Source organism: Theropithecus gelada, chromosome 14, assembly GCF_003255815.1.
Source record: "Theropithecus gelada isolate Dixy chromosome 14, Tgel_1.0, whole genome shotgun sequence".
Classification (NCBI taxonomy): Eukaryota; Metazoa; Chordata; class Mammalia; order Primates; family Cercopithecidae; genus Theropithecus; species Theropithecus gelada.
This window is the reverse complement of record NC_037682.1, coordinates 45,601,348-45,617,125: the sequence shown is the minus strand read 5'-3', so window position 1 is coordinate 45,617,125 and position 15,778 is coordinate 45,601,348. Positions and strand designations below refer to the sequence as shown.

General features: G+C 44.3%; 1 protein-coding gene across 4 annotated transcripts in view; it reads left to right on the top strand.

Moving 5' to 3' along the window:
- NAV2 (neuron navigator 2) overlaps positions 1-15,778 on the top strand; it is a 757,451-nt gene that overhangs the window by 459,956 nt on the left and 281,717 nt on the right. For all 4 annotated transcript variants that reach the window (XM_025355931.1, XM_025355930.1, XM_025355929.1 and 1 more), the window contains exon 2: positions 9,745-9,862. In XM_025355931.1, the coding sequence (XP_025211716.1) occupies positions 9,745-9,862 (118 nt within the window). The remainder of the gene's footprint in view (positions 1-9,744; positions 9,863-15,778) is intronic.

Here is a 15,778-nt window from a genome sequence, read left to right as displayed (position 1 = left end):
CTGCAATGCTAACTCCTGTTATATTGGCATTTTTGTTTTTGCTACAGTGAGATTGTTGTGAAACTATGTTTGCTTTGTGCTTTGGTGACATGGGAAAGTGTCAGCTCCCCTCTTGGGCCTGTTAGTCCTGAATGACAAGTGGCCAGCCCTGTTCCCAGGGACAGGGGGAACACTGTGATGGTTATTATGCAATATGCCTTTCCCTCTCTCTCTGCTTTTTCCACGCTGCTGTAGCACTTGACCTTCTGTGGCTAGTGGTTTCTGTGTGGGCCCCTCAGTAACAGTGTAGCATCATTAGGAGCCAGTTATTGCTTTCAAACCCTGAGTACTTGTCATGTAACATTGGGAAAGTCACTTTACCTCTTTGAGCCTCAGTTTCCTCATCTGTAAGATGGGGAAAATAATATCTCCCTCACAGCTGGGTTGGAAACTGAAGGAGTCCATTTTTGGTAAAGTGTTCACATTGCATGGCATCATCTTCATGGTAATTATAATCACAGCTAACCTGTTGAGCCCTTGCCATGTGCCAGGCATTGATAGATTATCTCATTTCAATCTCACAGTAACCAGAATGAGTGATCCATTTTACAGATGAGAAAACTGAGTCTCAGATAGTTTTAGTAACTTGCCCGGAATTACTCTATCAGGAAATGGTTGGAGCATGTTTGGAACTAAATTATCTGACTCTAAGAAGTGTTCTCTTAATTGTTTCACCATAGACATTTGGCAGATGGTAGTTACTATCCTACATAAGACTGGAGCAAGCATTGCCCCCTGCACAGGTAGATGCTCAGACAATGTTTACTTCATGCACCAAGGCACACATGCAGCTCTAAGCTACTTAACTTGATATTCAGAGGCAAAGTTAGGAGTAGGGATAGTCCCGGGATGTGGAAAAAGATGAAAATCCTAATTAATGAGAAGCTGTGCCACTCTCACTGGTCACTTGCTCTGTGTGACTATCCCTTTGAAACAAAGGCTTCCACATGGGCAGGTTATTAAGGTTTATGTTTGTTTGGTGGTTGTGGAGACAAGTAGGTTACTGCAGATAAAAAGTGAAGAAACTGACAGATGGCTCTTCCCCTCCTGCTGCTGCCTTCTTCTGGGTCCAGACAGGGATTTATACCCCTTGGTATAAATGTTCATGTTAACCATATTACAAAACGTATGTCAAGAGCAAGCGCTGGCAGTACAATTCCTCATATGCTCAGATGGGGAATAGAGAACCCATTCACATCTCAGTGCTCCTGGACCCCAGCTTTCTAGGAATCTTACCTGGCTCAAGATCAGCTGAGAACCAAAGAGCCTTCCCTGCTCTACCTAGGAGCAGCTCAAAGGGGTGTCACAAAATCCTTCTGCTTATGTGTTTTCCTTGAGGGAAAAGTTCCAGTGTGGCTCTTGCTTAAACAGTATGTGCTCTTACTTTATACAGAGTTTTGTTTGTTTGAGCTTTGTTACTCAAGTTGAGTGCAGCGGCGATCACGGCTCACTGTAGTCTTAACCTCCTGGGCTGAAGTGATCCTCCTGCCTCAGCCTCCTGAGTAGATGGAACCACAGGCACATGCTGCCACACTTGGCTAATTTATTTTATTTTGAGATGGAGTTTCACTCTTGTCACCCAGGCTGCGAGAGTGCAGTGGGGGGATCTTGGCTCACTGCAAACACTGCCTCCCAGGTTCAAGTGATTCTCTTGCCTCAGCCTCCCAAGTAACTGGGACTACAGGTGCGCACCACCATGCCTGGCTAATTTTTGTATTTTTAGTAGAGAAGGGGTTTCACCATGTTGGCCGGGCTGGTCTCAACCTCCTGACCTCAGGTGATCTGCCCACCTTGGCCTCCCAAAGTGTTAGAATTACAGGCGTGAGCCAGCTAGAGACAGGGTTTCACCATGTTGTCTAGGTTGGTCTTGAACTCCTGGGCTCAAGCTGTCTGACTGCTTCAGCCTCCCAAAGTGCTGGGATTACAGGTGTGAACCACTGTGTGCAGCTTATACAGTTTCTAAAGACTCTGGGGTCTCTTAAGGAAGGTCCAGCAACTCAGTAGGTCCTAAGGACATATCCATGTAAACATCAAAACACTAACATTCATAGTGATGTCCCTGGGGCTGGGGCCTGTTGGGGGCTGGGAGGCTAGGGGAAGGATAACATTAGAAATACGTAATATAGATGATGGGTTGATGGGTGCAGCAAACCACCATGGCACATGTATACCTAGGTAACAAACCTGCACGTTCTGCACACGTATCCCAGAATTTAAAAGTATTTTTAAAAAGACAAAAGAAAAAGCGCAATTGTGTTAATTAAAAATCAGGGATCATTATAATCTGTTTGGAAAAAAATCCCAGCAGAATAGTTTAAAATGTGTGGCTCTCAGAAGTGTGAACCTTCAGCAATCTAGAATGACTTATTCCTCCAAAACTTAGTGTTATTCATTTGAATATTAATAATCGTTGTTTATTGCTACATACTATGTGCCAGACACTGAGTTAACCACTTATATGATCTCATTTAATCTGTAAAGCAACTGTATATCACCACTGTACCAGTTCAGAAGGACACTGACGTTCAGAAGAGACATGGCTCCCCAAGGGTCATCTAGCTTGTAAGGCAAAGCCAGAGTTCAACCCTGATCCACACCCACACCTGAGACTGTAAACACTTGCCTTTATGATTTTGTGGTTGTGGAAAGCCCACAAATGTCCCAAATAATACTTCAGAAGATGGCAAGGATGGGGATAGAAGGATGGTCATTGCCCTAGAGGTTGGGCATGTGGGACACTGCGGGGACATTGGGCAGAACAGGACTTTTCTGAGAAACCGGGGAGCAGAAACCCCTGTTGTGCTGTACAGCCTTGTGCAAAAGATTTGCTTCTCTGTGCTCTACCTGTTTCTCCAGTGTGTAGGGCTGGGGATACCATTTCACCTATTTGACTATTGTAAGGCAGTGTTTTTTAATCCCAAGGTGGGAACTACATCAAAAGGATACACTAAACCGTTATAGAGAGAGGGAAGTGGGAAAAAGCCACCAGCTAATTTTGGTTTCCTCACCCCATGCAGCTAAAAGGTTATGTGGACATGTGGCTGATACCTGTGGGGTGGGTATCATACTCCTTGCTAGATGCTGCAGATGCAGAAATGAATGGGTCACCAGCTTTGCTCTTGATAACAAATGGTGCATTTCGATTTTCTTAAAATTGTGAACAATTAAATAAACAGTGACATTCTTTGTGGTGTTCAAGGACAGGATGAACATGCTACTATTGTTGCAAAATCATTTTCATACTCCAGAGCATTCAGAACTACACCATTTAACTACATACTGCTCAGTCTTAGAAATGACATTGTGTTGGCTAGGTGTGTTGGCTCATGCCTGTAATCCCAGCACTTTTGGGAGGCCGAGGTGGGCAGATCACTTGAGGCCAGGAGTTTGAGACCAGACAGGCCAACATGGTGAAACCCTGTCTCTATTAAAAATACAAAATTTAGCTGGGCGTGGTGGTGCACACCTTTAATCCCAGCTACTTGGGAAGCTGTGGCAGGAGAATCACTTGAACCCGGGAGATGGAGGTTGCAGTGAGCCAAGATTGCACACCTGTACTCCAGCCTGGGAGACAGAGTGAGACTGTCTCAAAAAATAAAAATAAAAAAGATTGCATTATATTGATGACATTACCAAAGTCTAGAGTGAGGCTTCTTGAATTGGGGCCAAACAGTAGCATTCCCCCTACAATTAATCCACTGGAAATGCCTCAGATGCTAAACGACTGATTTTCTTTAATCATTAGTCTCCACATTGGCATTTCCTTCTAAGAAATACAGTTAGCTCTGTTTCTTCTGGAGCTGCTAAACTGATGCCATCTGCCTCTGGATCCATCAGGCTGCCTGGCATATCCATCTGCATTTATAGTTTGGTTGCTAAGGCTCCATTCTAGCACTTTCAGTGCAGTTGTTTTGCAGAATTTTTCTTGGGTTTTTTAGTGCTATCTTGCTTCATTTGAGGGCTAATTGCAGTATAAACTTAGCAGTGTTATTATCCCCTTTGGTTTAACATGGTACAATTATTATCAGTTTTTGTTATTACAACTAATGACTGGGTTCTTTACTTGAATTGATCTGTCAAAATGTTCCCTTTTGGATTTCAGCCTGTTTGATGTGGAATGATGTGGAGTTATAAGCAAACAAATGACGCACTCCTTGAAATTCTGTCAGGGGTAATAAAGTGAATCAAAATGAATTCACTGTTTAGCTGTCTAAGCTTTCCTTCCCCTTTTATCTTGTCAAGCCTTTGACAGCAGCTTCTCTCCTCACACAGCAGTTCTGGAGCACTGAGTTTCTGGTTAGAAGGGATGGGCAGAGGGTTACCTCTGCGAGGTGGAGTGATTGGAGCAAGAGGATGGCTGGATTCCTTCTTGGGTACTAGTGTCAAAGGATCCTAGAGCCTTTCTCTTGGAATGACCTGATGATTTAGGATTGGAATTGGGGATGGGGATGGTGGTTTTGTTATTTCCTGCTGTTCTTTGCTGGTTCTTTGTCCTACCAGTTTCTACTGAAACTTCGCAGCTATCCACCTGGGGGCAAACCAGGATGAAGAATCAATGGGCTCCTGGGCAAAAAGCAACAGCAGCCCTCAATTTTCCATCATTTTAGGGAATGAAAGGCTTTGGAGAAAACAGTTCTGGATAGCTGAGGCTTAGACAGGAAGCCTACATGCTTTACGCCCTTACTCAAAATCTTGAGCCCTTACTCAAAACACACATTGCTCCATTTTTGCTGAATTGCTGGACGTGATGAAATCTATCTTTGATACTAAAGAAATTATAAGTTTATTTTTCAAGGGTACCCCTTGGAAGAATGATTTTCCTTGCATGAGCTACTGAAACAGCAAGTGAAGGAGATGGGGCTGAATTTATGTCTGTGATTAGCATAGCCCATGAACACTGATTTAAAAAATAAATCTAGGTGTTTTCTTATGATTCACTTCAAGAAGTTGAGAGCTGGGGACAGGGAGGGAAGGGAGGGGAAACTCCAGATAATTAATGATCCTTGTTAAATGGTTTCTGATTAATGAACCTGAGCTATGGAGTGATTTATTTTCCCTGCTCCCTGCTCTTTTTAATCAATAAAGAGATTCTGGTTGGAGGATTTGCTGAGAGCCCACATTATGTAAGTCTCAAGTGTAATCAGTTTCCCAAGATTTGCCCTTTTTCTCCATGTTCAGCTCTACCTGGCAACCACTTACTAGCCTCCTGCCGTGGGCCAGCCCCTGTGAGGCACTACCAGGAGTGCAGAGATGGGCAAGTGGGAGTGGAAAGGTGGTGCCAGCATACACGTTATCTACATCTGCTATATCACAGGCAGCTGAGGTTTGGGTGAGGAAATTAAGAGGGACTTGATGGGGGATGGGCATTAGAATTGAGCTGGACTAGACGGCCTCAAGCAGCAGAGGTACCTGGGCAGAGGGGATAGGCTGAGTTCAGAGAGAGGGAAGTGTGGGGCGTGTCTGGTTTTCCTGAGGGTTATTGTATTATTACTACTGAGCCTGTGGTATGCGTAGATGTATCATCTCATTTGGTCCTTATAGACTGGCAGACTTTCTGTGAAGAGCTGGAAGTCAGTAGTTGAGGTTTTGTGGGCCACAGGTCTCTCGGTCACAACTGCTTAGCTTTGCTTTGTAGCACGAAAGCAATCAGAGACCACAAATGGATGAGTCTGTGTCCTGATACCTGTCCCGAGATTGTTGACCACCTATTTGTTTACATACATAGGTGGTCAGCTAGAATTGGCCCGGGTTGCAGTTTGCCAGCCCCTGCCTTTTAATATGCTTGATGTAATCCCTGTTTTATGGAGGATAAAACCGAAGAACAGAAAGATTAGTAGAAACTAACATTGCCCGGGGCCAAGGGCCCGCTTGACTAGGTCAGATACCAAAGGCTCCATTCTTCCACACACGCTGCCTCCCCTTCAAAGGTTGGAGGACATTCTGGGGTAGAACAGACGGATGATAAGTCTGCCTTGACTCAAGAGTGAAGAGTGTCCCTTTAATTCAGTGGGAAGTGGGGAGCCACTGATGATTTTTTGAACAGACAATTAGATTAGAGCTGTGCCCTATGAAAGTTCATTTGGCATTGGTGTGTAGGTAAATTAAAGTTGAGAGAAGAGCTCTTGTTTCAGAATGATAAGTTTACTTTGGCAGAGCTGTTTCCAACCACTCTATCCTGTAGAGGTTCTTGTGAGTGTACCTGATACTTGTGTGGCCTCACCATGGCTCTGCAATCGCAGTGTGTGTGTATGTGTACTTGTTAAAATAAGTTTAACCTCGGCTTCTTGCTGGGTTATGCAAACTCACAAAGAAGCCGAGTTGTAGAGACAGTACGTCTACTTTAAAGAACCTTAATCATCTAAGAAGGGATGAGCTGAGGCACCGGCATCTCATCCCATTCAGCTGTGCCCTTGTTGATGTTCACGTCTCACTCAGCTGATGTTTTAGATGCACATGACTTTAAACTTCATGGTGCCTCCCATGTGGCTGAGGAAATCCCTCTGGGGTTTGAGAGAGCAGTGTGGTGCATCCCCTAGTTAAGGAAGGAAGACTTGCTTTATATACCAGCCTGGCCAGTTTCTGGCTTGTTTTTCTTTTACACTCTGCCATACTTTGTGATTCCAGGTAGGGGATGTTCCAGACTCTTGAAATTTGGCTGTGAGATGGGGAAGAAATCTTTGAGTCATTTGTATCCTGGAGATTCAGGGTGGAGGCTGTGACTGATTTTGTTATGGCCCATTTCATGAAGCTGTTAATAAAATTTTTTATTATTAACTCTTATTTACTGAACACTTAGAATGTGCTGGATTCTGTGACCTTTGTATATATGAGCCCATTTCATCTTCATAATACCAATGATGTAGGTATTATTATCTTGCAAATGACAACACTTAGGCCAGAGGGCTCAGAGGGAATTGGTAGCATAGAAACTAAGATTAAAGCAACTCTGTCACTTCCAGACCATGCCTCTTTATTGCCCTTCTCCCCAGTTGCCTTCACTTCCTGAGCCCCCATGTGGGTCAGGCCAGGCACTTCCATACAGTGCCACTCTGAGTCTTCACATCAACCTTCTGAAGCAGGCCTTATTGTACTCATTTTACAGGTGAGTAAACTGAAACCCAGAAAAGTAGAGTCACTTATCCAAAGGCATTCAGATAGCAAGGAAATTATCTAGGTTTGGGTTTTGGTTACTTTTAAAATCTGGGACCGGGCACGGTGGCTCACACCTGTAATCCTAGCACTTTGGGAGGCTGAGATGAGCAGATCACGAGGCCAGGAGTTAGAGACCAGCCTGGCCAACATGGTGAAACCCCATCTCTACTAAAAATACAAAAATTAGCCAGGCGTGGTGGCATGCACCTGTAATCCCAGTTACTTGGGAGGCTGAGGCAGGAGAATTGCTTGGACCTGGGAGGCAGGGGTTGCCGTGAGCTGAGATCATGCCACTGCACTCCAGCCTGGGCGACAGAATGAGACTCTGTCTTGGGAAGAAATAAAATAAATTCTTTCACTGAGAACATAATAGAGGCATGAATCTAGAGTCAGTAGGAGGATGCCATGGAAGGGATGAATAACTCGATTAACATTCATATTTGTATTGAGGGAGGCATTGTAGAATGTTGAAAGGATTGTAAAATAGGTTAGCCTGGGCTCAAATTCTGGCTGTGCCACTTGTGACCTTGGACAGGTTATTTACCTTTCTGCTCTTCAGTTTTCTATTCTGAAAAGTGAACACAATAATAACCTCTGCCACATAGAATGAGGATTGAGTGAGTTAACGTGTATAAAATGTTTATGTCAGTGCCTGGCGTGTAGTAGGCACTGTATGTTAGGTGGATTTATTAAGCTCCTTCTCTGCCCCCAGGCACTCTTTCAAATGTGCTCTTTTAGATACTTGGCATACGTCATTAAACAAAACAGACCCAAATCCCTACTGTTGTGGAGCCTACAGAACCGGGACCTGAACCCATGTCTGCCTCTTTTCCTTTGAATGTTTATTTTCCTTCCTCTCTCCCTCTTAATAATTTTCTTTAATGCTCTTTTAAATTTCAAATTTCAAGTTGGCCATTGTCATTACAAAGGTGGTGGTCTACTTCCTGAGCTTTCTTTGTGCTTATAAAATTGAAAATACTCTTGCTTTACTGGGTTGTTGGTCTCTGACAACTGGAGAGTCACAGGGAAGGAGACTAGCATGGATTTAAGAATTGGATCCTTGGACTGTGTTGTGAAATAGAAGTACACCGTGGGTGTGCCTCTGCAGTGGAAGACAGAGCTTCTAGGTGGGTGGATGGTGGACAGGTGCTACAGCTGTCATCTCTTCATGAACCAGATGATGCAGCTCCACCTCATCCCTTCCTGTTATGAGGCCCTCATGGTCCCCAGGTGGAGTAGCCAGAGATGCTGCCTCCTTAGAAGGTCTCTGCTTGGCAAACCTGACCCCAGCTCCTGTTCCCATTCCAGGAGTGTTGGGGGAGGGGGCCATGACCATTGTGTGAGATTACACTGGGAAAGGCATGTGGAAGAACAGGATGGAGGGTGAAGACCATATGCTGCTCTGGGAGTCACATGGATCCTCAGAGCAGGCCTACTGGTTGAGGTAGAATGATCACCTTCATTTTGGTGGAGACATCATGGAATTAGTACTTGAGCCTGTTGCTACTAACCAGTTGAGGCAGGACATTCTCTGTTTTCCAGTCATTTGTTCCTATCCCTCTGAAAAAAAAGAGGTGCTGATACCCTAAGGCCTATGTGTTCACGTATACACTCTTCTGCAAACTCACAAATCCATGCATGGAACCTGGCACTCAAAATCAGTGAGAAGGTTTTTTGTTTTGTTTGTTTTTGGCTTTGATGGTTGGGGAGAAAATTTTCAGGCAAGAGTTTTCTTGTGCTTGTTGGCCTGTTTGGAAAGAAAATATTCTTCTGTTCTGACCATTCTGTGACCAGGAAGAGCAGGTCAGATATGTTCCCCAAGGGGGTCTGCTCTCCTGATTCCATGGGTCAGCCAGTCTTTGCCTTCTAAAATGCTGCACACAACAGTGTTGTGTTTAAATATGTTGGAATTTGCTGGGTTTTGTTCACAGAATCCCAACAGTGAAAATGATGCCTGGCTTTTAAATTAAACCGATTAAATTTGAGATTATTGTGAGGCCATAAATAACTTCACTCACACAAGAGTAATTGAAGGGGCTCTGTTTTCATACTTGGCTTCTTTTCAAGGGACCCAGGCTCCTGAGAACTCAGAATAGCTCACTAGCCCTCCTTACCCTGAAATGGCCCATTAAGAGATGCCTGTTGGGTGGTAACCTCCCCATACGTTTTCTCAATAAAGAGAAAAAGATGGGAAGGGGTGGGGGAGACTTTGCTTGCATCTAGAGTTGCAGCCTCTCAAAGCTGCAGCCTCTCAAAGCCGTCTGGAGCAGACTGTTTAGTTCTGTGTCCCCTGTCTCATTCAGGCCTCTGCATGTTTTGAAGCTTTCTTTAGTTTTTCCCTGAATCTTGACAGCAGTTCTCTCAATAGGCTAAGGCCCAACTATGGTTAGCTGAATGCGTGATCAGCACAATGCACTGAATTTTAATGGTGCTGGCTGGCCCTGAAAGCTCGCCAATGGGACAGTGGCCACTGTGCCGGCCCGAGCAGCTGTCTCAGATTCTGAGAGGGGATCCGACTGGCTTCCTAAAGTTGCCTATTTGCTTTTCTTGCAGATCTACACAGACTGGGCCAATCATTATCTAGCCAAATCTGGCCACAAGCGTCTCATCAAGGATCTCCAGCAAGATGTGACAGATGGCGTCCTCCTGGCCCAGATTATCCAGGTTGTGGGTAAGAGCAGATTTTACCTTGTGGGTAATGAGTTACAGTGGAGCCATCCCAAAAGGCTGGGGTGAGGGGAACAGAACACTGAAATCTCTCAGAAGGCAGCTTTCTGTCTCACGTCTTGACAATTTATTTGATTCGTGTTTTGACTCAGGTTGTGTGAGTACCAGCATTGATTTTATGCTTTTCCTGTTAAGGTCACATACACAGAAATATCATCTTGATTCTCTTAGAAGAAAGGCTGGCCAAGGCCAGAGGAAAATGCTGGTGGTTTGGGGAAGAGGTGTTCTGCCCCACTTCTTGCCTCCCATTATCTTTCTGGTTCTCTCATTTCCCCCTTTGTATGGTACTTTTGTGGATTACTCTGGAAATATTTCCCAAAAATAAGTAACATGGGGCTGGTTTAATCTTGCCAACTCTACTTGGGTCTGACAAATCAAAGACTAAGACTCCAGAGAGGGTTAGATGGTCCTGGTTAATACTAGGGGATGGGAACTTGAGCAGTGGAATTTTTCATGCCTTGGCCGTGTGCTGGGAGGAGAGAGTTCCTCCAGTGAAGGCAGACTGGCCACAGCTCTGCCTTGGGCTTTAAGGCAACCATCCCGTGGGCCTGCCTGAGAGCCCACAGCAGATTGAGGAGGCTTGGAGGTCAATTGGACAGCATTAGCCTGATTATTGTCGCTGGTAGCCTTGACTAAGGGAGAAGATGCAAGGAGAGGACAGGGCCCAGCCTCTCTGGCGTGTTGTTGTTGAAAAGTTGCTTACCCTTCAAGTGTGAGAAGTAGTCTTTCATAGTTGGAGCTCTGCTTAAATCGGTGGAATATGTACCTGAAGACACAGAAGGTTGGCCTTAGCTGAAACATTTGGACTATTGCTACCATTCAAAGAGAAAGGAGTTTGTTTTCCCTGCTGTCTTATTATTTATTTCTTAAGACTACCCACCATTGATTCTCCTCTTCTCCTTTTTCCTCCTCTCCCTGTATTAGTTTTCTGTTGCTATATAACAAATTATCGCAAACTTAGCCACTTAAAACAACACGTATTTATTATCTCACAGCTTTTGTGCATCAGAACTCTGGGCATAACTTAGCTGGGTGCCTCTGCAAGGCTTCAGCCAAGCTGTTGCCCAGAGTTGCATTCTCATCTGGAGGCTTGACTGGGGAAGGGTTTGCTTCTATGTTCACTCAGTTTGTTGGCAGAACTAATTTTCTTGCAATTATAAGACTGTGGGTCCTGGCTTCTTGGTGGCTGTCAGCTGGAGGCCACCATCACCTCCTAGAAGCTGCTCTCAGCTCCTTGCCACATAGGCTTCCCAATATCTGCTTGCTTCCTCAATGCCAGCATGGGAGAAAGCTTCTGAAACAAGTCTGCTAACAAGGTAGAATCTTACCTAACCTAACATAATTGTGGGAATGGCATCATATCAGCTTTGCCATAGTCTGTTGGTTAGAAGCAAGTCACAGGTCCCTACACTCAAAGGGGATGGGATGATACAAGGGCATGAATACCAAAGTGCAGGCATCATTGGGGGTCTCTGTAAAGTCTGTCTGCCACATTCCTTTTTCCAATTCTTCCTCTTCCTCCTACTCTTCATCATTATTGTCCAAAGCTCTTTAAAAATTTCTCTCATTTTCTCAAAACCCTTTTGAAGTAAGTGGTGCTCTCTCCATTTTACAGATGCAGAAATTGAGGCCCAGTGAGGCTTAGTAGTCCAAAGTCACCTGACTAGTTTCCGTGGGAATTCTAACCCAGCCAGTCTGCTTCTAACGCTTCTGTTCTTTGTTCTACTATATTATATCACTTTTTACTCCAGAGATGCTGAACTTAGTGCAGGGCTTTGTCCTCTTTCACTTTAGTAACCACTTATTGAGCACCAACATGTTCCAGCACTGTACTCCTTGCTAAGAATAAAGAACAAATGTGTGGAAGGCCAAGAACCTCAGAGGAAGGGGTGCCATTTTTTTTTTGGTAGGGTCTTCATGGAAATACAACTTGCACCTGAACTGGGTTTTGAAGCCCACATCAACAGAATCACATTATGCATGTGGGCCTACTTTAACTGAGTTTTGCAGCTGTGGAGAGTTTTTCTACCTGAAACCTTCCCAGGTTTTGGCACAGGCAGCAGGAGAGGGAGTATAAAGAGGATCATACTGAGAGGTCTTGCATTCATTCCAGCTCCATTCCTCCTGATTGTGGGATCAGCTCTGCTGCCTGTTTCTCCATCTTTAAAATGCAGATATCCATACTTGTCTTGTCTGATCTTATAGCCATCTTATGAAATTCAAGTTAGGTATCAAATATGACATATATTTGAAATCTATGACATGTTCCTGGATAGCACTTGGCAGCAGCTACCTAGAAAGGTATGTATAGAAGGATGATGAGGTCTCAATATCTGTGTCAGTATATTGTGATAGATTAGTCATGTCTGCCTTGGGCTCAGAAGAGGCAAATGGGAGTATGTATGTTGTGCATTTTCTAAACATAGTGCTGTGAAAATGTAAGTTAGCAGTTTTATCGTTGTTCAGGAGGATGCTTCCCTGAATCTATTCAGATGAGATGAACTTCCCTAGATAGTGGCGTCTTTAGGCCTAGGGTACTGGTTTGCGGTTCCAGAGACCCAAGTTAGCACCACTTGTTCAGGCCACAACTGAGGCCACTAAATTGCTTCCCTAAACCCTCAAGCACAGGATCGCTCTGTCCAGAGACTCCTCAAGTAAGGCTGGATATCAGCATGTGACTCTCTCGCCAGACTGGTTGTGCTGGGGCTTGGAAACTGCTCTATATGTAGAGAACAGACTAAAAGGAGGATTGAGAAGACAGCAATCATAGGCATCTCCTGTGTGACTTCTTTCCTCAGTTGTCTATCAGCCAGCTCAGAGCATTTACTCTTAGATTGTCTTATGAACGCAGGTCTCTTGGTGAAAGAGGGGGAGAAGCATCTTCTAACTCAGATGTTGAACTACTGGCCATTTGAACACTTTGCCTTTCAAGTCCATGCTTTCCCCCATACATACCCATTAAAAGAAAATGTAAAAAGATATATTTGTATGTGTACACATATTTAATATACATATATGTATATGTAGAGAGAGAGATCCATATCTATGTATCTACAAAAAATTTTCCCAGAATTGGAATCTTGGTGACTTTCATCTTATGCTGGACAGAATTCTAGTGGCTGCACTTGTTCTTTGACTGGCAAGCTCCTACTCATTCTTTCTTTTCTTTTTTTTTTTTTTTTTTTTTTGAGACAGAGTCTCGCTCAGCCGCCCAGGCTGGAGTGCAGTGGCGTGATCTCGGCTCACTGCAAGCTCTGCCTCTTCGGTTCACGCCATTCTCCTGCCTCAGCCTCCCGAGTAGCTGGGACTACAGGTGCCCGCCACCATGCCCGGCTAATTTTTTTGTATTTTTAGTAGAGACGGGGTTTCACCATGTTAACCAGGATGGTCTCGATCTCCTGACATCATGATCCACCCGTCTCGGCCTCCCAGAGCGCTGGGATTGCAGGCGTGAGCCACCACGCCTGGCCTCCCCTTCTCAACATTTAGTACTCCCCTAAACATTGCTCTGAATTCTATATCACACCGTTCTACTTTCTAGGGATCTGCCACAGCTCTCAACTGTCAGGTTTGGAAGGGGCCTTTAAAAGCCCCAATCTGATGAATGAATTGCTTCTGTAAAAAGTAGTCAACAACCTCTATTAATTACTTCCTGTGATGGGCAGCTTACTACTTTTTCAGGCACTAGTTCTAATGGTGGAGAGTTGGAATCCTTCAAAAGCTCTTGTCTGAGATTCAGGCTGCTATAACAAAATACTAGACTGAGTGGCATATAAACAAAAGACATTTATTTCTTATGATTCTGGAGGCTGGAAGTCAAAGGTCAAGGTGCTGGCAGATTCTATGTCTTGGGAGGGCCCACTTCCTCATTCGCAGACAGCCATCTTTTCACATGGAAGGAAGGCGTGATCAAGCTCTCTTGGGCCTGTTTTATAAGGGAACTAATCCTGTTCATGAGATCTTTACCCTCATGACCTAATTATTTCCCAAAGGCCCCATCTCCAAACACCATTACGTTAGGGATTAAACCTGCATAGAGAATTTTGGGAGGACACAAACATTCAGACCACAGCAGCTCTTCTTTTATTAAGTCCTCCCCTTGGTAGTGTCCCTTCCCTGTAGGGCTACAAAGAACAATCCAATCTGGGGACAGTGTGAGCATCAAAATCAATTGAGGACAACAGTGGATTATAGCCACTAAATAAAATAGGAATCCACACGCCTATGATAATAAATAGATACATTTAAAAATAGATCTATCAATGGAGGAGAAGAGAGGGCTGGACTCTACAGGAGAATGTTGACTGATAAAGGTAGAGGGAGTTGCAACCATCTGGTAGATGGGAGTTAAGGCAAGAATCATCAACAGATGCTGAAATCTAGAAGGGAAAATTTGAGGAGGAGCAGGATTTTTGCATAGTCTCAAAATATCTCTCTATTGATTGCTTATTAGCTGCAAGGGGAAACAAAGTAAGTACTAATTGGAGTATCCAGGTCACATCATGACTAGGTGATGAAAATTACATCACTGGTGAGAGACAGATGGACGTCATGTGCTTCCTGAGGTCATACCCTGAGAAGAACACAGCATCACTTACGTCGTATTCCAGTCAGGGATGGAAAACCTGAAACTAATCATGAGGAATCTCAGACAAACCCAAATTGTGGAACATTCTATTAAAAAAAAAAACAAACTGGGCCATATTGTTCAAAAATGTGAATGCTGTGGAAGACAAAGGCTGAGAAACTGTTCCAGGATGAAGGAGACTAAAGAGATGTGACAACTAAAAGCACTATATAATCCTGAACTGCATCCTGTGCAGGGCAATAACATGGTCTAAAGGACATTTTTTAGTCAATTGGCAAAACTGGAATGTTGGAATTAAATCAATGTTAAATTGTCAGAATTTATAGCTGTACCATGGAAGACAATATCCTAGTTCTTTGGAAATAAACACTAAGCATAAGAAGCAAAGTGCATGATCCACGTGGCTTACTCTGAAATGACTCAGAAGAAAGATATGTGTGCCTTACAGATAAAGAGGGGGAGGGTAGGAGAGGGAGAAAGGAAAGGAGAATGGATGAGGTATATGAGAATTCTCTATACTATTCCTGTAACTTTTCTGTAAGTTTGAAGTTATATCAAAATGAAAAGTTAAAAAGAAAACATATCTAAATCAAGGCCCATCAAAATTTGCAGGCAGCAAAATTGTGCCTTTTAAGGGACAGCCCCTTTCTAGGCCCGGGAGGAGTGTAGTGATGATGGCATGGTTAAGGACCCACTCCATCATGGGTCGGGTGCTAAGACCCGATCTAGGACGGAGTGGGGATGGTGGGAAGGTGGCAATCACAGAAAGGTTCCTCAAGGAGCTTGCCTATAAGCCAAGACTTCAGACTTTATTAAGAGTGAGACAGGCAAAGCAGTCAGGGAGGGCAGTCCCAGCAGAGAAAATGGTGTGTAGAGAGGAGAGCCAGAGGGCCAGCAAGGCAAAGTCGGGCAGGGCCACCAGGTATAAGGCAACAAATTCTGGGCTTTAGCCTAAGAACAAGGGCTGGTGGTTGAAGAGTTGATTTTTCAGGCTGGGAAGGGACATCAGATGTGTAACTTCAAGGAAAATTTTAAATGTTTTTTGTTTTGTTTTATTTTGAGACAGTCTCACTCTGTCACCCAGGCTGGAGTGCAGTGGTACGATCTCGGCTCACTGAGGCCTCCGCCTCCTGGGTTCAAGCAATTCTCCCACCTCAGCCTCCCAAGTAGTTGGGATTACAGGCATGCACCACCATGCCTGGCTAATTTTTGTATTTTTAGTAGAGATGGGGTTTTGCCATATTGGCTAGGCTGGTCTGGAACTCCTGGCCT